A 21,015-nucleotide genomic window follows, 5' to 3' on the forward strand; every position below is an offset into this window, starting at 1 on the left:
GTCATAGGTGGTCTGGGTAAACAAGCCAAGGGGCATGTCAGGAGATGAATGGTGGCAGATATTTAAACAGCTGGTCTATAATGCTGAACAAGATTTGATTGCAACGAGAAAGAGGCACAATCTGTTGCTAACCAAGGACAGTGTTAAATGGAAGAAATGAGCAAATTAAATTTGAGAGGAAAATTGCATGTCATGGGTAATGTGAGATCCAAGTAGAGAGAGAACAGCTCAGGCCTGAAACATCGACCGTCTTTTGCTTTCCATGGATGCTGTGTGACCTGCTGATTTTCCCCAGCATTTTTCTGCACTGGACCCCAGCAACTGCCGATGTGTTTACCTACAGCTGAGGTAATGTGGGGGCTCCAGGAAAAAAGACTGGTGAACCATAACAGCAAACAAAACATAAACACAAAGCTCGAGAAACTCAGCAGGACCAAGTAGTGTCCTTTATGTAGCAAAGGTAAAAATACAGAACCAACATTTTGGGCTTGAGCCCTTCATCAAGGTGTGGAAAAATGTCGGCGGGCATCCGAACAAAAGAGTGGGGTGGGAAGAGGAGGGGTGGTTGCAAAGACAGGATGTTGATAGGTGGAGAAGGGAGGGAGGGGACAGCAGTGATCAAGGGGAGGAAGGAAGGCTAGATGAATAGAAGGGGAAGGGAGGGAGGAGAACTGGAAAGGGGGAAGGAAGGGTATAGGGGGAGAAGAGAGCAGGTTCACAGAAACTGGAAAAGTTGAAGTTAATGCCCTCTGGCTAGAGAGGGCCCAGACGGAAAATCAGGTGTCGTTACTCCAAACTGCAGGTGATCTTGGTGGGACAATACGTAAGGCCATGGATAGACATGCAAGTGTGGGAGTGTGATGCAGAACTGAAATGGCTGGCTACTGATGCAGACAGAGCGAAGGTGCTCAGCGAAGTGATCTCCCAATCTGCGCCCAGTCTCTCTGAGGTAGAGAAGGCCACAAAGGGAGCACCGGATGCAGTAAATACACAAGTTAAGTGTTGCTTCACTTGGAATGTCTGTTTGGGGCTCCGGACCGTGGTGAGGGAGGAGGTGTGGACACAAGCATGGCACCTTCTGTGGCCACAGGAGAAGGTGCCGGGGGCGGGGGGAAATTGGTGGGGAGAGATGAGTGCACAGAGGGAGGGGTCCCTACAGAAGGCAGATGTATTGGGTTGGGTGGAGAGATGGCCTAGGAAAAGGTGAGCTCTAAATAGATCAGCCATGATCATATTGAATGTTGGGACAGGCTCGAGGGATCAACAGAGTTCCTTCTATAGCAATTTGCTACCTAACTTTTCAGACACAGAGACACAGCTTCAGAATGGATTGGAAAGTGAAATAGAATGGAGAGGGTGAGTAAATTTAAGTTCTCGGGAGTCATTATCTTGGGAGGATCTTTTCTGGACCCAACACACAAAAGGAATCGTGAAGAAAGCACGTCAGTGCCTCTACTTCCTCAGAAACTTGCGAAGGTTTGGCATGACATTGGAAACTATAGCAAATTTCCCCAGATGTGTGGTAGAAAGTGAGCTGATCGGCTACTGCACAATCTAGTACGGGGGCACCAATACCCCTGAGTGTAAAGCCAGGCAAAAGGAAGTGGACACAGCCCAGGACATCTCAAACAAAATCCTCCCCATCGAGAACATCTACGGGGGACGCTGCCATCGGAGAGCAGCAGCAGTCATCTAGGATCCACACCACCCAGCACACGCTCTGCTCTCGCTGCTGCCATCAGGAAAGAGGTCTAGGGGCCACAAGACTTGGACTGCCAGGTTCAGGAACAGCTGCTCCCCCTCCACCATCAGACTCCTCAACAACAAACTCAATCAGGGACTGATTGATTCCACTGTACCTACACCATCCTGACCCTCTGCTCCGCTCTAGCTGAGATACACACCTGTCGCTAATTTCGGAAGGTACTTCTTCTTCTGAGCATCATTTCCATACAAGAGGATTCCCTTGAAGCCGATGGACTGGTGGGCGCCCAGAGTGATACCTACTCCCAGGTCATGCACGCCAACAATCTCAACCAGCCGAGCGTACTGTAAAACAAAGTCATTACAGGAAGTGTTGGAAGCCCTGGAACCCGGATCACCCCAGTCCTTCCCCGGGAGCAGGTTGGGCCCATTCAGGAGCAAATCAAGAGAGTGAGTTGGGTGATTTGCTGTCGGTGCTCCCGCAGCCTCTGCAGCCGCACAGACTCCCGTTCTATCCCTCGGAAACCTGAGCTCCAGATCCAAACTTCCACACGATCAGGAATCCTTCAGTGCCCAAGGCCCTTCTTACCCTCAGCACCTTCTCGAATCCCAGCTCCAATACTTGGTTCCTACAAGCCAGTTTCCAGCAGCCTGTGTGGGTCCCTCGACCGCAAGTTGCCCATAGCCTATGCGGGCCCCTCAGGTGCTAAGCTTCTTGCTGGTCTGCTGCTGTGGTCACCATCCTGTAAAGTCCTTCACCCACTGAGCCCCTCGCTGGTCCGCTACCATGGTTGCCATCCTGTAGGGTCATCTCCCATGCTTCTCCTTCTCATTTCTGGAGCCTCACACCGGTCCGGTTCTCACCTGGAGTCTGCAACCCTTCGCGGCCGCTGCCGAGCACAGGCATCCCCATCTTGGACATAAACCTCACAGTTTAAAGACGGTACAGAGCTGCCGGCATTAGGACCAGGTGGTTGAACACTTTGAAGCAGCGCTGTGTCTGCTCTCCCAGGTCTGCACCAGCGCTGCTGTTACAGAAGCACCACCATTTAAAACAAAATCTCAGCTAGCAACATCCATCCTCCTCGCCCTTCAAGCCTATTACATTTACTTTTTTATTCAGACATACAGCATGGTAACAGGCCCTTCTGGCTGCCCCTGCTCCATAAATACTCCAATTGACCTGCATGTTTTGGGAGGGGGGGTGGGGAAGGAAACCCCTGCTGACACAGGGAGAACGTACAAATTCAATGAAAGGCTCAAGCCTGAAACGTTCGTTATGTATCTCTATCTTTGTGACCTGCTGAGTTTCTCCAGTATTGTAGTTTTCCTCCTTACAGACACTGGTGGATTCAAACCCGAATCCCTGGTGCTGGAGAAGCATCGCACTAACCTTTATGCCAAGTGTGCCACCCTGCTCTGTTTGATCAATGCCATATTTCTACTCTCTCCCCGCAGCCCCAGATGCCTCTGCGCCAAAAAAAAGTTATAGCCTCCTTAAAAACCTAGCGAATGGCTGTCCTCCACATGTCTGTGATAAGAGGATTGATTCCAAAGGTGAGTGCAGTGACCACAAGACAGTGCAAGGGCATCAGATTTTACCAGCAGCAGGAAAGAAACTCTCCTTCAGTCTGGAGGACTGAAGAAGGGCGAGAGGAGAGATACCAGGCTGAGATAACATGTAATTTTATTGGACATACAGCATGGTAACAGGGCCTTTTGAGACACAAACCCATGCTGCCCAATTACACCCAAATGACCTACATCTCCCGGTACCCCCGCAGGCATGGGGAAAAGATTCAAACTCCTTACAGACAGTGCAGGTTTTGAACCTGAGTCACTGTAACAGTGTTGCGCTGACCACTACACTAACCAGGGCATTTCATGCCATCATGAAGATTGGCTACTGAATAAGGATCAAGTCTCAACGTTCTGGAGGACAGAGAGGTGATCCCAGTAAGGCAGCATTTCAGGTTGATGAGTCTCAACGAAAGGATCAGACTTGGCCATTTCTCCATGGATGGTGCCTGATCCCACTAAGTCTTGCAGACTCTCCTTGACCTGAGCCAAACCGTAGGTCAAGGGGCCAACAGTTCAGATGGAGGTGAGGAGGATTTTCCTGTCTCACAAGGAAGAGCCTTTGGAGAAAAAACACGATGCTGGAGAAACTCAGATCAAACACTGTACTTTACATAGGAAAGATAGATACATAACCAATGTTTCGGGCTTGAGCTTTCTCTTCAACCAGGGTGTCTGCAGGCTTTCGTGTTTTACTGTCGTGCCTTTGGAATTCTCTCTCCAAGAGGCCTGTGGGTTTACTCAGTACGTTTGATTTGAGGTTGACACATCCGTTGAATTGAGATTATTCAGAAGACAAGTGAAGCTGAGGTCATGATGAGATGGACCTAATAAAATGGTGGAGGAAGCTCAGTCCTGGTCCTATTCTTGCATGTCGGAATTGGCCAAAACAGGCCGTTAAGTGGGAATTGTGAGGCGGCTCTGGTGTGCTGGCTGGGAATGCTGCCAGTTCTGGCCCCGTCATACCTGTGTGTTGCTGAGCCCCAGTCCGCCAAGCTCAGAGGGGACCTGCAGACCAAATGCCCCCATCTCCTTCAGGCCTTGCATTGTACTGTCCTCCACCTTCTCTAGAGAGTCGTTGGCTGCTGGGTCGTTTACCTCCTGCAGAGGGAAGAGAGGAGAATCATTTCAGAATATTCACGTATACTATTTTCTGTGCTGCCACAGGGACTATCCATTTACAGGATGTGGCAGATTATAACGATGGAAGGGAGGGCATGGCAGAGCTGAAGGGGGGAGGGGTTACAGACATAGTGAAGAGTAGAGGTACTGGGGAGTGCGGGGGAGGTTACAGATATACTGGAGGGGGTTAGAGGAGGTGTAGAGATAATGGATGGGGGGGTTACAAAGTTTGGGTGTAGAGATATGGGGGGGTTATAGAATTGGGGTGTAGGTACTGGAGGGGGAATTACAGAGTTGGGGTGAAGGTACTGGAGGGGGAATTACAGAGTTGGGGTGAAGGTACTGGAGGGGGATTACAGAGTTGGGGTGAAGGTACTGGAGGGGGATTACAGAGTTGGGGTGAAGGTACTGGAGGGGGGGGTTTACAAACATTGTGGGTTTAGGTATTGGAGGAGGGGGGAGTTAGGTGTAGGTATTGGATGGGAGTTATAGTGTGGGGGTGTAGGTACTGGAGGGGGGTTATAGTGTGGTGGTGTAGGTTCTGGAGGGGGGTTATAGTGTGGGGGTGTAGGTTCTGGATGGGAGGTTACAGAGTAGGGGTATTGGTTCTGGAGGTGGAGGAGTTACGGAGTAGAGGCATAGGTACTGGAGGGGGTTTATAGTGTGGGGGTGTAGATACTGGAGGTGAGGGGGGTTAAAGAGTAGGGGTGTAGATACTGGAGGGGGGTTATAGTGTGGGGGTGTAGGTACTAGAGGGAGGTTACAGAGTAGGGGTGTAGGTTCTGGAAGTGGAGGAGTTACGGAGTAGGGGTATAGGTACTGGAGGGGGGTTAGAGAGTTGGGGTATAGGTACTGGCAGGGGTTAAGACTGGGGATATAGGTACTGGGGGTTACAGAGTAGGGGTGTAGTTACTGGAGGGGGTTACAGAGTAGGGGTGTAGGTACTGGAGGGGGATTATAGTGTGGGGGTGTAGGTACTGGAGGTGGGGTGAAGGTACTGGAGGGGGATTACAGAGTAGGGGTATTGGTTCTGGATGTGGAGGAGTTACAGAGTAGCGGTATAGGTAATGGAGGGGGGGTTAGAGAGTGGGGGTATAGGTACTGGCGGGGGTTACAGTGTGGGGGTGTAGTTACTGGAGGTGTGGGGGGTTGCAGAGTCGGGGTGTAGGTTCTGGAGTTGTGGGGGGTTGCAGAGTAGGGGTGTAGGTTCTGGAAGTGGAGGAGTTATGGAGTGGGTGTATAGGTACTGGAGGGGGTTAGAGAGTGGGGATATAGGTACTGGGGGGTTACAAAGTCAGGGTGTAGTTACTGGAGGGGGTTACAGAGTAGGGGTGTAGGTACTGGGGGAATTACAAAGTGGGGGTGTAGGACCTGAAGGGGTTTACAGAGTAGGGGTGTAGGTACTGGAGGGGGATTATAGTGTGGGGGTGTAGGTGCTGGAGTGGAGAGTGGGGGGGGGTTTATATAGTTTTTTTCTGCCGTTCAGGCACAATTGGTTACTGTAAACTGTACTCAAAGAAAGAACAGTAAACGAAGTGACTGTGCAAATGCCCGACAGTGCAAATATTCAGTAATGAGCAAAGTACAAGTCCTTATATGAGTCTCTGAGTCTGTCGTTCAGGAGTTTGATGGCTGATAGACAGCAACTATTTCTGATCCTGAAGGCACAAGACCTGTGATCCTTGTACCTTCTTCCTGATGGCAGCAGCGAGAACAGAGCACGTTCTGGGTGGTGTGGATTTTCGATGATTGCTGCTGCTTTCTGACAGCAACATTCTTTGTAGATGATCTCGAAGGTGGGGAGAGTTTTACCTGTGATGTACTGGACTGTGTTTTCTGCCTTTTGCAGGGCTTTCCTCTCAGGAGGTATCGGTGTCCCCATACCAGCCCATGATGCAGCTGGTTGGCATACTTTCCTTTACACATCTGTAGAGGTTTGCCAAGGTTTCCAATGTCTAACCTTGTGGCAAACAGAACAGCCATGTGTCCTTAGAGGAGACTGGAGCCTGAGTAATGCAGAGATCGAGTCTCAGTGTAGGAGGTACACAGGAAAGTCTGCAGATGCTGTGATTGTAGTTTAATTTGAAAAAGTGCTGGAGAAACCCAGCAGGTCACACACCATTCTTTACATTAACTGGACAATAGTTCCGAGTTCCAGTGTATCTGGAATGAGCAGTCAGGTAGTGAAATTTAAAAGGTGAAGGCTGTTCGAGCAATTAGGTTAAGAGAGATTTCATAAACACAGATACACAACTGGAGACCACTTTGCTCAACAAGCCCATGCCAGTCCTTTGAAAGGTCTCACTTCCCTGCTCTTACTTCATAGCCTGCCACATCATTCCCTTCCTGTATTAAACCAAATTCCACCTGAAATGCTCCCAAACCATTCCCAAAGACAAAAAAAATCTCTGCTGAGGAGGAAGTCTCCTATCATTCCAAAAGTTTCAAAAGATGTGCCTTTTTAGTCTTAGTTCTTCACATCAGGTAAAGCCTTGGTTGTTTGAAACAGATCATGTTCCGCCAGTCCTTCGTGGAAGCATCATGTGCTCTGGATCCGCCATTCTCAATTGGGGGGTGGGGGGTTGTGCACCTCCCCTTCCCCCGCCCATGGGTCACACACATTTAAGGGGGGGGGTAAGGACTGGATCCCTAAATTTTTATTTAGTTGGTAGGAGACATGATTGAGGTATATAAGATTATCAAGGGGCTAGACAGGGTGAATTCGGATTACATGTTCCCAGTGTTGGGAGAGACTAGGACTAGAGGCTTAGGTTAAGAATACAGGGAAGGCCCTTTTGGACATAGATGAGAAGAAATTTTGTGGATTGTGGATCTGTGGAATGCTTTGCCACAGAAGGTGGTAGGGGCAGATTCGCTGGATATGTTCAAAAGGGAGTTAGATAAGGCTCGTGGACAGGGGAGTTAAGTGTTATGGGGATAAGGCAGGGAATGGATACTGACTGAAAATGATCAGCCATGATCTGAAAAATGGCGGTGCTGGCTAATGTCTATTGAGACTACAGAAGAAACAAACTAAATTTGACTGCTTCACAGGGAAAGGGGTACATAAACTTTGAGCAGAGTCCTTAAGGGAGCCACTGCCAAATAAAAGGTTAAGAATGGCTGCTCGAGATAAAGGAAATCCAGAGGTATACAATCCAGTGATCATTGGGGGGATCAGAAGTGGAGAGTGTGAGCAAATCTAAGTTCTTGGGAGTCATTATCTCAGAGGATCTTTCCTGGATCCAACACACTAATGGCATCATGAAGAAAGCACATAAATACCTCTACTTCCACAGAAGTTTGTAAAGGGTTTGGTATGACACTAGAACCCTGGCAAATTTCTACAGAGGTGTGGTGCAAAGTATGCTGACCAGCTGCATCACAGACTCGTATGGGATCAATACCCCTAACTGTAAAGCCGTCCAAAAGGAAGTGGACACAGTCCAGAACATCACAGACAAAACCCTCCCCACTATTGAGTACACCTACAGGGAATACAGCCATTGGAGGGCAGCAGCAATCAAGGATCAACGCCACCCAGCACATGCCATCAGGAAAGAGGTATAGGCCCCATAAGACTTGCACCATCAGGTTCAGGAATAGTTGCTGCCTCTCTACCATCAGATTCCTCAACAGAAAACTCAATCAGAGACTCATTTCAGGACTCTTGCGTGTGCACTTTATTAATTTTCTTTTGTTCTCTCTGTATTGTGCAATCAGTTTGCTTAAATTCGTATCTGTCTACAGTTCTTTGTTTATGTGTTTACACTGTGAAGAGTTTATTTTTGCACTACCAATTAGTGATAATTCTGCTGTGCCCACAGGAAAAAGGAATCTCAGGCTTGTATGTGATGTCATGTGTGTACTGTGGCAATAAATCTGAAATCTGCATCTGAAACCAGTGGGTGAACCAAGATTTCCGGGAGGCATTTGATAAATGTCGCATCAAAGGTCATTGAGGAAAATAAGCCCAAGGTATAGGTGGAACACACTGGCACATAGAAGATGGCTGGCTAACAGGAGGTTGAAAGTAGGCACAAGTGAATCATCTGGCTGAGAAACAGCCATGAAAGGTGATTGCTGCTGGGCTCATTCTTCAATACAAGTTAACTGAGCTGGATAAAAGGAGCCAAAGATAACCATTGTTAAACTTGCCAAGGACGCAAAGGTAGGTAGAAAAGAAAGGTGCAAAGAGATAAAAAGGAAATTATAAAAATAGATGGGTTAAGTGAGTGGGCAAAGACCTGGCAAATGGAACCTCACAGAAAATGTGAAGTCCATTTTGACAGGGAAAAACAATAGACAAAAATTATCTAAATAGTGAGAGATTGCAGAGTTCTGAGAATAGACAAATCCTAGTGCATGATTTGCAAAAGACCAGTGTGTGGTTCAGGACACAGAAATTTACAGCTTACCGACAAAGGAAATGAAATAGAAGTACAACTATATATGTCGAGCATTTGGTGAAACCGGATCTGGTGACTGCCCGTGGGAAAAAGCTGTTCCTCAGCCTGGTGGTGCTGGCTCTAATCCTCCTGTATCTCTTCCCTAATAGGAGCAGCTGAAAGATGCTGTGTGCAGGGTGGAAGGGGTCTTCAATGATTTTGTATGCCCTCTTCAGACAACGATCATGGCAGATTGTGCCAATGTTGGGGGGGGGGGGGGGAGAGGGGGAGAAGGAAGGAGACTCCAGTGCTCCTCTCTGCCACTCTTATGGTCCTATGGATTAACCTCCTATCCATTTCTCTGCAGCAACTAAACTACACCGTGATGCAGTCCGACCAGGGTGATCTCGATAGAACTCCTGTGGAAAGTTGACATGATGTTGGCCGGTAGCCTGCAAAAGACCAGCATGTGGTTCAGGATACAAAAATTTACAACTTATTGACAAGGGAAATGAATAGAAAAATCTCACTCCATAAGCTTCCCCCGTGTTGAGCATTTTGTGAAGCCACATCTGGCATATTGTTAAAAACAAGGTTTCTGCAGATGTTGGAGAACTGGGACAATGGGCAAAAGTGCTGGAGTAACTCAGCAGGCCACGCAGGATCCAAGGAAAGCACAGTAGGGCTGTCAACGTTTTGGGTCTGAGCCCTTAGGAATCGCAAAGACCTCAGGCCCAAAATGCCGACTGTCTATGCTTTCCACGGATCCTGCGTGGCCTGCTGAGAAACTCTTGTGTTGCTTGAGAGAGTATTAATTATCTTAAGGATGCCAATGTACAAGAATCAGTTCAAAGATGGTATAAGGAAAGGTTGGATTGGCTGGGCTTTTATCCGGTGGAGTTTCAAAGAGGATGTGAAGACAATGTTTCTTCTTGTGGGAGAATCTAGAACTTGGGGGTCATTGTGGAAAAATAAAGGGTTGCCCCGTTTAACTCAGAAGAGGCAAAATGTTCCACTCAAAGGGATTTCTTCTTTGGAACTCTCTGTCATTAACAGTAGAAATAGAGTCAATGAATATTTTTCAGGAGGATGTGTGATCAACAAGAAGGCCTAACATAGAAACAGGTCGATGATCCCACTGGCTCTACACAAAGCCCTGGAACACCTGGACAACAAAGACACATTCATCAAGATGCTCTTTATTGACTACATTTTGGCATCCCCTCAAAACTGATCAGCAAACTCCAAGACCTGGGAGTTAACACCCCACTGTGTAGTTGGATCCTGGATTTCCTCACCTCCAGACCACAATCAGTGAAGATTGCAGAGAACTTCTCCTCCACAATCTCCATAGCTTATAGATCAACTTGTTAAGACGGTGGTGAAGAAGGCAAATGCGACGCTGGCGTTCATTTCAAGAGGAACATAAGAGCAGGGATGTGATGTTGAGGCTTTATAAGGCCCTGCTCAACTCATTTTACACCCATGACAGTGTAGCTCGGTCCAACAATAATGTCATCTACAAATTTGCCATCAATACCACGGTAGTGAGTTCTATAAAGGAAGGGGACGAGTCAACATACAGGATGAAGATTGAAAACTTGGCTGAATGGCACACCATCAAAAACCTTGCACTCAATGTCACCAAAACTTAGGAGCAGATTGTTGACTTCAGGAAAGGAAAGCTAAAGGTATGTAATCCAGTGATCATTAGGGGATCAGAAGTGGAGAGCTTGAGCAAATTTAGGATCTTGAAAGTCACTATCTCAGAGGATCATTCCTGGACAAACACACTAATGGCATTATGAAGAAAGCATGTCAGTGCCTCTATTTCCTCAGGAGGTTGCAAAGGTTTGGTATGACACCAGAAACCCTGGCAATTTCTACAGAGGTGTGATGGAAAGTGTGCTGACTGGTTGCATCATGGTCTGGTATGGGAACACCTATACCTCTGAGCATAAAGCCCTGCAAAAGGTAGTGGACACAGCCCAGGACATCACAAGCAAAACCCTCCCCACTATTAAGTACATCTACAGGAAATGTTGCCGTCAGAGCAGCAGTGATCATGAAGGATCCATACCCCCCAGCACATGCCCGGTTCTCACTGATGCCATAAGGAAAGAGGTCTCAGTGCCACAAGACTCGCACCATCAGGTTCAGGAACAGTTGCTCCCCCTCCACCATCAGACTCCTCAACAACAAAGTAAATCAGACTCATTTAAGGATTCTTACTTGTGCACTTTATTGATTTTCTTTTTGTCTTCTCTGTATTGCACAGTTAACTTGCTCACATTTGTTATCTGTTTACAGTTCTTTGTTTACATGTTTACACTGTGTAAAGTTTTTTTTTGCATTACCAATTAGTGGCAATTCTGCTGCGCCTGCAGGAAAAGAATCTCAGGGTTGAATGTAATGTCATGTACTCTGATAATAAATCTGAAATCTTATTAGATGGTGGAGAAACCTCGATGGGCCGAGTGGCCTGCTTCTCATTCAACATTGTGAAGACAGTGTAATGGAGATCAAATTTTGCTGTTCTTGACCTCTCTGCACCCAGCCAGATGTGGAAGATACTTAATTCACCCTGCAGACTAAAAGACTGGTGTAAAGGATAGGATTGGAGTTGCTCTCATGTTAATCTCCAGGTGGAAGAGATTGGAGTCCCTCGATCAAGGCACTGACTCTCATCAGCTTCATGGGTCTCCAAACTAGGAGGTTGGAGTCTGTGTGCTCCAGGTAATTGAGGAGTTGATGAGGAGTTTGTCATACTCAGTGTACATATGCACCAAAACAGGTGTTTGGGCCAAAAAAAATTAAAATAAAGTGAGGATAAATGGACAATAAATATTCAGTTACCATTGTGCAAGAAAAAATAGTTTGATGCAGGAGAGAATCTGGAGAAAATGTACAGCACCGAAAAGAGGCAGAATGTCTTTTGGTTCGGTCAGAGAGACTCGGGCCCAGCTAGAAGCATCGCCCAGAATATTAGCTGCTTCTCTAATTCACAGAGGGGCTTCTCTAATTCACAGAGGGCCAGCTTTTTGGTTCCATCAACTTCCCTGAAGAGAGGATATGAAAAATGAGGCAGGGAGGGAAAGAAAAGGAAAGGGAGAGGATGAGATTAAATAACATACCTCGAAAAACTTGCTGACAGGTCCCAAGAGTTCTCGGAGAAACTGAGTCTGCTCCTCGTTGAGAACTGGACAAACACACATTGAAAGGAGAGGTGTTAGTTGAGCCTTGGAAGGGAAGAAGTAAACTCCTCGCTGAGAACTTGGGTGGCATGGTTAGCATAGCGTCAGTGTGGCCCTATTACCACGACAATGACATGGGTTCAAATCCGGTGCTGTCATGTACTCCCCGTGTCTGTGTGGGTGTTCCAGTTTCCTCCCACCCTCCAAAATGTACGGGGCTGTTGGTTAATTTGGGTGTAATTGGGAAGCATGGATTTAAATGTCAGGGATCGGTTTCAACTGCGTTGTAAATTACATTTAATTATCTCTTCTCCCATTGGCCCTGCCGCGACACCTAACCCCATGTGTGCTTCTGATCAATTGCAATTCCAGACTCTCTATTAGCAATTAGCATGCAACCCAGAGTGCCACAGGTGATCTCTAGTCCTTTAACGGGTGACGTACTTCCTTGACCATGGACGCGTTTTCTTCTCGGTATGAAGACGAGAACAGGAGAGAGGGCTGCCCACCACAGGTGCCGTCAGGTCCTGGAGTAAGGTCAATGGATGAGCAGGGAACTTGGCGAAACCTCTATTAGGGCAGCAAGGAATCCTGGGCTGGGAGAGGTGGGCAATCAAAGGCTAGATGCTGGGGTAGCTTGAACAAGGTCAGTGGAATACGAAGGCAGGCACAGAACATGGTAATAGGGCATTAGGGCTCCAAAATATAATCTCAGAAAGTCTACGGTCATACACTTGGGTAGGAAAAAAAAACTAATGGGCAGACTTTTTTTTAAAAAAAAGGATAAAATGGAAAATACCCAGATGCAAAGTGACCTGGGAATCCTCATGCATGATAGCTTATAGATCAACTTGTTAAGACGGTGGTGAAGAAGGCAAATGCGACGCTGGCGTTCATTTCAAGAGGAACATAAGAGCAGGGATGTGATGTTGAGGCTTTATAAGGCCCTGGCGAGACCTCAAGGAGTATTTTGAGCAGTTTTGGGCTCCTCGTTGAAGAAAAGATGTGATGTTGGAGAGGAACAAAAAGAGGTTTCACTAGGATGATTCCGGGAATGAAAAGGTTATGAAATGAGGAGAGTTTGACAGCTCTTGGCCTGTTTTTGCTGGAATTTAGGAGAATCCCATTGAAACATTTCAAATGTTGAAAGGCCTGGACAGTGTAGATGTAGAACGGTTGCTTCCCATGGTGGTAGAGGCTAGGACAAGAGGGCACAAATTCAGGAGATTGAAAGGCATTCATTTAGAACAGAAATGCATAGGAATTGCTTCAGCCAGGAGGTGGTAAATCTGTGGAATTTGTTCCACAAGCAGTTGGCGGGGCAGACTCGATGGGTTGAATAGTCTAATTCTGCTCTATGTCAAGATCAAAAAATCTTATTGCCCCAGAAAAGTCCAACAATGGTCATTCCTGGACCTTGAATACTAATTCCTTACACAAGGCTTTGCAAGGGGCAATGCACGGTGAGTGACATTCATCAGTAGCACAGCTCCAGTGAGCCAGGTTCAGTCGCGACCTCGGTTCTGACTATTTCCCCCATGACTTTGTGCATTTCCATTACATTCACCCAATTCCTCCCACATAACAAAAACATGCTGGGAGGTCATCTCAGGCATAGCTAAGTTTCGAAAGAATCAAAACTGAGTAGATAGCCTTTAGGGAAGCATGATTATTGTAGGTGGTTAGCACAACACTGTCATTACTGGTCCAGCAACCTGTGTTCAAATCCAAAGTTATCTGAAAGGGGTTTGTACAGTCTCCAAGTGTCAGCGTGGGTTTTCTAACACATTCCAAAGATGCATGGGGTTAGTCAGTTAATTGATCGCATGGGTATATTTAGGTGGCACAGGATGTGGGACAGAAAGGCCTGTTACGTGCATGTCTAAATTAAATAGAGAAAGAGCGAGCTGGGCATGGGGACATTAAGAGGGGAAAATAGGATAGCACTGTTGGGTCCTGCACAGATCTGACAAGCCAAATAGGTTCTTCGATGTCTTAAAAAGTAATTTCCGAATGTCATAAAATGACCTGGAAATTGACACTGAATGACGCAAAATCTGCCATGGAAACTGCTGAAACAGCACTGGCATTGCAGCTTGGGCAGTGCCAATGGGAAGCAGATAACCCCTTCACGATCACAGACACATATGGCAAAGGTCTACCTGAGGGAAAGGGGAAAACCTGCTCAGTCTGGATCAGACCTCGGAACACGTTCACAGCAAATGACTTGGAATCCTGCAAAGGAAAGGGATGCAAAGTGTGAGCCAAGTGCGCCTTGTTCACAACAGTGTTCCCTGTGTGAGTCCACCGCTCCTTATTCACGATAGGTGTGCCCCCACGTGAGCCCATCCTTCCTTGCTCAAGAAAGGTGTCCCTCCCCAATAGAGCGAGTCCACCAAGCCTTATTCACGACATGTGTGCCCCATGCGAGCTCAGCGCGCCTTGCTCACAACAAGTGTGTCCCCCGTGTGAGCACATCACACCCTGTTCACAACATGTGTGACCTCCTCAGTGTTCCCCCTGTGTGACACATCACACATTGTTCATGGCAGGTAAGATTTCAGCATTGCCTTTCTCACTAAAGAGAGTATGCTCCTCGGCAATTTACAACCAGCAAAATCTTCCTTCAAAGTGCTCCCTGTTGTAATGCGAGTAACAAGGTACTGCAAAATCACAGAACGATCCCCCTTGCATTTTCTTTAATATTCCCCCCTCACCCTAAATATGTGCTCTCTACTACTTTACTGTGATATATCAAAAGCAAAAGGTTTGGCAGGTTAACTGGCAAGGGTATGGTTGAATAGAACCACAGAACATTACAGCACAGAAACAGGCCCTTCTACTCAGTGCCAAACTTTTATTCTGCCTAGTCCCACTGACCATATCCCACCTCACATCCATGTACCTGTTCAAATTTTTCTTAAATGTTAAAATTGAGCCCGTATTCTTCACTTTTCTGGCAACTCATTCCGCACTCCCACCACTCTCTGTGTGAAAGTTTCCCCTCATGTTCCCCAATTTCCCCTTTCACCCTTAACCCATGACCTCTAGTTTATATCTCACCCAACCTCAGTGGAAAAAGCCTGCTTGCATTTACTATGCCTCTCAAAATTTTGTATCTCTCTATCAATTCTTCTATGCTCCAGGGAATAAAGTCCGAACTTGCTTAGCATTTCCCTGTAACTCAGTTCCTGAAGACCCAGCAACAGCTTTCATAAATCTTCTCTATGCTTTTTCTATCTTATTGATACCTTTCCTGCAGTTAGGTGACCAAAACTCCACACAATACTCCTATGTGCCATTTCCCCACTCCCCCTCAGTTCAATCTTCCTCTTTCGATTCCCGCAATGATTTGGCTTCCATATCCTCTCAGGTAGGGGATTCCAGATTCCCCTACCCTGAAGAAATTCTGAATGGTGGCACTTTCTTAGGATTTGTGGTTTATCCCTACCACTACCCCCCCCCACCCCATCACTCTCCCAATCTGCAACCAATGAAACACCAAGTTGGACCTGGCTATTTCACCAGCTGCATTGGAGAAATGAGACAGCGGAGGATGCTATGACAACACACCATGGTAACCTTCTTCTTGTCCGTTGTGGTTTTTGTTCCAGTGGATTCGGTCCATGTCTTCTCCAGGACGGCCTGATGTAAAAGCAGAGGGTGAAAGGCAATGAGATGGCAGTGATGAGAGTACATTGTAATTCACACAATACAATGTACAGATGCACCAAAGTCCTTATTTGCTGCATCCACATACTGTAGGTACATTAGATGCACCAGCTACAACTTACCATGATACGCCAGGACAGTCAAAGGGATAATACAATAAAGCTCCTGATATTCAGCACTTATGGGAATTGGTAGGTGCCAGATAAGTGTACTTTCTGGCTGCTTGAGACTTACTCTTACAATGCCTAACTAATACACCTGCATTAAGAATAAACAGTTTCAAAGACAAAAATACTTTGATGAAAGGCTCAAGCCCAAAACGTTGGTCATGTATCTTTAATGGGCAGCAGCCACAAGGGTTGCAGGTTCCATGGGAGCAAAGGGCTGGCATAGGGCAGCATAAAACGGGGAGTCGGATAAATCGAGGTGATGACCCACTGGAAGGTGACCATGGTGGCGGACCACGAGGAGTCTGCGGCTGAAAGACCACGGCATGCAGTGGATTACTGGCGACTCAAGGTGAGGAACCCATGGAGGCTGTGGGCTGCTGTCGGGAGACTCGCACTGGGCTGAGGACTGGCTTGAGGCTGGCTGAAGGGGCACCAGGTATCAGAACCAGGATGCGAGGGGATGCCAAAGGCGCTGAAGGGTTCCTGACCGTGTTGGAGGTTAGGATTTGGAGCTTGGGTTGCCACTGGTTTGGTCTGGACGCTGTGGGGCTGTGGAAGCGCAGGAGGTGACTCTGAGGGAATTCTCTTTTGCTTCTCTTTCTCTGACTGGAAGAGGCACTTCAGGCAATTCCTGCTGATGGCGAATCTGTCTGCCTTACAGGAGGAAAAAAAGCAATTTCATGTAATATGACTCTATTTTAATACAATGACAATAAATTGATTCTTAAAGGACACTGTTTGACCTGCTGATTTTCTCCAGCATTGTGTTTTTGCTTCAACCACGACGTCTGTAGTGGTTGTTTTACCTCTTGAGAGGAAGAGTGTTCTTCTGACACCACCCAACCAGGTTTTCGATCTCTGCCCTATATTCTGACTCTTCATCATCTGTTATTCACAGTGGTATCATCAGTAAATTTATAGATTGTGTTAGAGCTGAACTTGGCTAAGCAATCATGAATGTAGAGGAATAGAGCTCACAGCCTTCAGGGGCCCTGGTGTTGAGGGTCAGCCAGAAGCAGGAGGAGGTGACATTGCCAATTGCACCGTCTGCCGATGAGGGACAGAAAGAGTCCAAGATCCACGTCTGGACTATTTGGTTTGTTGGTATGTTGATTTGAAATGCCGAGCTGTAGTCAATGAACAACAGCCTGATGGAGGTGTCCAGGTGATCTAACACAGAGTGGAATGCCAGCAAGGTGTCATCCGCTGTTGGCCTGTTGTGATTGGGCGTGAACTGAAGTGGGTTCAGATCTTTCTTGATTTGCTCCACAACTGATTTTTCAATGCACTTAATCATGGTAGATGTCAGTGCCGAAAGTTTTTGAGACAGCTTGCTCTTTTGCGATGATGGATGTCCTTTTGAAGCAGGAAGGGACCTTAAACCATGGCAGCGAGTGGCTGAAATAAATGCAAAAACTCTGACCAGTTGGATGGTGCAGAGTCAAGTGCACAGTCTGGGCTGGGTAATTCCAATGGCATGGAAACCACGACGATTGGAGCTAATGAATTTGTTACAGCCTTCGTCCACCTTCACAGCCACCGAGTTCAGAGTAACTTTATCCATTGAGGACTTGGTTGGATTGTTCTGTCAGGGACCTCACCCTCGAGCTTACCGCCATGGGTGACTCTATCAGGAGCACTGCTCCAGACGACATCTCTCTTGGGATCTCAGGACCACACAAGCTTCTCCACCACGACAAGGTGACAATCCACAATGAAGTCCAACGAGTAGAGTCCCAGGCGACTCAATCTCACCTCATAGGCTAACCTCTTAATCTCTTGAATCAACCTGGTGAACCTCCTCTGCACCTCCTCTAAAGCCAGTACATCCTCATCAAGTAAGGAGTCCAGAACTACACGCAGTACTCCAGATGTGGCCTCACCAGAATCTTGTACATTTGCAGCATAACCTCCCTGTACTTAAATTCAATCCCTCTAGCGATGAAGGCCGACATTCCATTTGCCTTCTTGGTAGCCTGTTGCATCTGCAAACCAATCTTTTGCAATTCGTGCACAAGCCCTCCCAAGTCCTTCTGCACAGCTGCTTGATGCAATCACTTGCCATTTAAATAACATTCTGATCTTTCATTTTTCCTTCCAAAGTGGAGAACCTCACATTTGCCATCATTGTACTCCATCAGCCAGTAGTTACACTGCCTGGGCTGCCTGCAATTAAAGAAGGGTTGTGGAAGGTTGAAAGATTGAGAGCACCAGGGGCACATGTAGAATCAAAGCGAACCATCTCGAGGGCAAGCATAGGTCAGCGAGCCAGCTGTGTGAGGTGGGAAGCAAGGAATGGTCGTTCGGATGAGCTGGTTTTGAGGGAAAGTGGGAGGGTGGCTGGGAAACAAAGAGAGAGGGTGACTCAATGTGCTTTTTAAGACTATAACCTTAACACAGGAGGGCAGAATGATTAATTGTTCTGTTGGATGCTTTTAAGCACCAGCTGAGCGGGAGAGAGAAGCAGCAGAAACTCCCACCAATAAACCTCAGCCAGTTTAAAAATGACATTGCTGATTACAGCTGTGAGTCCTTGTAAACAACAGAACTGTAAAATAGGGTGTGAGGATGTCAGAGACCTGATCATAGGGTGATGGAAAACTCCCCAGTCTGACCATGAAAGTCATGAAACAACAATTGTTTTATAATGTAAGTACCCATGGCACATGGAGGTTATGAAGGTAACGTGGAGGTGATAGAATGAACTGCAGAGGCAGGTAGATCTCTACAGTGCTACACTCCCTCAGTTCGGCCCCCTCCGGCAGTGCCACACACCATCATTACCACCCATTCTGGCAGTACCATTCTCCCTCATTACCACCCGCACTAGCAGTCTGTTCTCCCTTATTAACATCCCATCTGAGAGTGCCGCACTCCCTCAGTTCTGCCTCTCTGACAGTGCCCCCCCCTCAGTACCGCCCCCCCCCTCAGTACCTCCCCCTCTGGCAGTTCTCCACTCCCACAGTACCGCATTCCCTCAGGACCTCCCCCTCTGCCAGTGCCCCACTCCCTCAGGACCGGCCCCTTCTGGCAGTGCCCCACCCCCTCGGGCAGTGCCCCACCCCCTCGGGCAGCGCCCCACCCCCTCGGGCAGCGCCCCACCCCCTCGGGCAGCGCCCCACCCCCTCGGGCAGCCCCCTCGGGCAGCGCCCCACCCCCTCGGGCAGCCCCCTCGGGCAGCGCCCCACCCCCTCGGGCAGCCCCCTCGGGCAGCGCCCCACCCCCTCGGGCAGCCCCCTCGGGCAGCGCCCCACCCCCTCGGGCAGCCCCCTCGGGCAGCGCCCCACCCCCTCTGGCAGCCCCCTCGGGCAGCGCCCCACCCCCTCTGGCAGCCCCCTCGGGCAGCGCCCCACCCCCTCTGGCAGCCCCCTCGGGCAGCGCCCCACCCCCTCTGGCAGCCCCCTCGGGCAGCGCCCCACCCCCTCTGGCAGCCCCCTCGGGCAGCGCCCCACCCCCTCTGGCAGCCCCCTCGGGCAGCGCCCCACCCCCTCTGGCAGCCCCCTCGGGCAGCGCCCCACCCCCTCTGGCAGCCCCCTCGGGCAGCGCCCCACCCCCTCTGGCAGCCCCCTCGGGCAGCGCCCCACCCCCTCTGGCAGCCCCCTCGGGCAGCGCCCCACCCCCTCTGGCAGCCCCCTCGGGCAGCGCCCCACCCCCTCTGGCAGCCCCCTCGGGCAGCGCCCCACCCCCTCTGGCAGCGCCCCACCCCCTCTGGCAGCGCCCCACCCCCTCTGGCAGCGCCCCACCCCCTCTGGCAGCGCCCCACCCCCTCTGGCAGCGCCCCACCCCCTCTGGCAGCGCCCCACCCCCTCTGGCAGCGCCCCACCCCCTCTGGCAGCGCCCCACCCCCTCTGGCAGCGCCCCACCCCCTCTGGCAGCGCCCCACCCCCTCTGGCAGCGCCCCACCCCCTCTGGCAGCGCCCCACCCCCTCTGGCAGCGCCCCACCCCCTCTGGCAGCGCCCCACCCCCTCTGGCAGCGCCCCACCCCCTCTGGCAGCGCCCCACCCCCTCTGGCAGCGCCCCACCCCCTCTGGCAGCGCCCCACCCCCTCTGGCAGCGCCCCACCCCCTCTGACAGCTCCCCACCCCCTCAGTACCACCCTCTCTGGGAGTGCAACACTCCCTCAGTACCACCCCCTCTGGGAGTGCAACACTCCCTCAGTACCACCCCCTCTGGGAGTGCACCACTCCCTCAGGCAGTGCCCCACTCCCTCAGTACCACTCCCTCTGGCAGTGTTCCACTCCTTCAGTACTGCCCCCTCTGGCAGTGCTGCACTCCCTCAGTACTGCCCCGTCTGGCAGTGCCCACTCCTTCAGTACTGCCTCCTCTGGCAGTCCTCCACTCCTTCAGTACTGCCCTCTGGCAGTGTCCCACTCCATCTAGCAGTGCTCCACTCCTTCAGTACTACCCCCTCTGGCAGTGCCTCACTCCTTCAGTACCTCCCCCTCTGGTAATAGCCACTTCCTCAGTACCGTGCTCTCTGACAGTGCCCCACTCCCTCAGTACCACCCCCTCTGGGAGTGCACCACTCCCTCAGTACCACCCCCTCTGGGAGTGCACCACTCCCTCAGTACCACCCCCTCTGGGAGTGCACCACTCCCTCAGTACCACCCCCTCTGGGAGTGCACCACTCCCTAAGTACCACTCCCTCAGGCAGTGCCCCACTCCCTCAGTACCACTCCCTCTGGCAGTGCTCCACTCCTTCAGTACTGCCCCCTCTGGCAGTGCCCCACTCCTTCAGTACTGCCCCCTCTGGCAGTGCCCCATTCCCTAGGTACCACTCCCTCTGGCAGTGCTCCACTCCCTCAGTACTGCCCTGTCTGGCAGTGCCCTCTCCTTCAGTACTGCCCCATCTGGCAATGCCCACTCCTTCAGTACTGCCCCGCCTGGCAGTGCCCACTCCTTCAGTACTGCCTCCTCTGGCAGTGCTCCGCTCCCTCAGTACTGCCCCCTCTGGCAGTGTCCCACTCCCTCAGTACCCCCCTCCGGCAGTGTCCCACTCCTTCTGGCAGTGCTCCACTCCTTCAGTACCACCCCTCTGGAAGTGCCCACTCCCTCATTACCCCCCCGGCAGTGCCCACTCCTTAATTACTGCACTTTCTTGCAGTGCCCCACTCCCTCAGTACCACCCCCTCCGGCAAAGCTCCACTACCTTACTACCACCCCCTCTGGCAGTGCCTCACTTTCTC

At 49.7% G+C, this 21,015-nt stretch overlaps 1 protein-coding gene across 3 annotated transcripts in view; it reads right to left on the reverse strand.

Moving 5' to 3' along the window:
• acadvl (acyl-CoA dehydrogenase very long chain) overlaps positions 1–21,015 on the reverse strand; it is an 82,537-nt gene that overhangs the window by 36,012 nt on the left and 25,510 nt on the right. For 2 of the 3 annotated variants that reach the window (XM_069920097.1, XM_069920100.1), the window contains exons 3-7: positions 15,560–15,631; positions 14,149–14,221; positions 11,927–11,991; positions 4,249–4,383; positions 1,905–2,049 (exon numbers count right to left, since the gene is read on the reverse strand). In XM_069920097.1, coding sequence (XP_069776198.1) covers positions 1,905–2,049; positions 4,249–4,383; positions 11,927–11,991; positions 14,149–14,221; positions 15,560–15,631 — 490 coding nt within the window. The remainder of the gene's footprint in view (positions 1–1,904; positions 2,050–4,248; positions 4,384–11,926; positions 11,992–14,148; positions 14,222–15,559; positions 15,632–21,015) is intronic. The other variant, XM_069920098.1, reaches the window with a different exon arrangement.

Source organism: Narcine bancroftii, chromosome 2, assembly GCF_036971445.1.
Source record: "Narcine bancroftii isolate sNarBan1 chromosome 2, sNarBan1.hap1, whole genome shotgun sequence".
In the NCBI taxonomy this organism is placed as follows: domain Eukaryota; kingdom Metazoa; phylum Chordata; class Chondrichthyes; order Torpediniformes; family Narcinidae; genus Narcine; species Narcine bancroftii.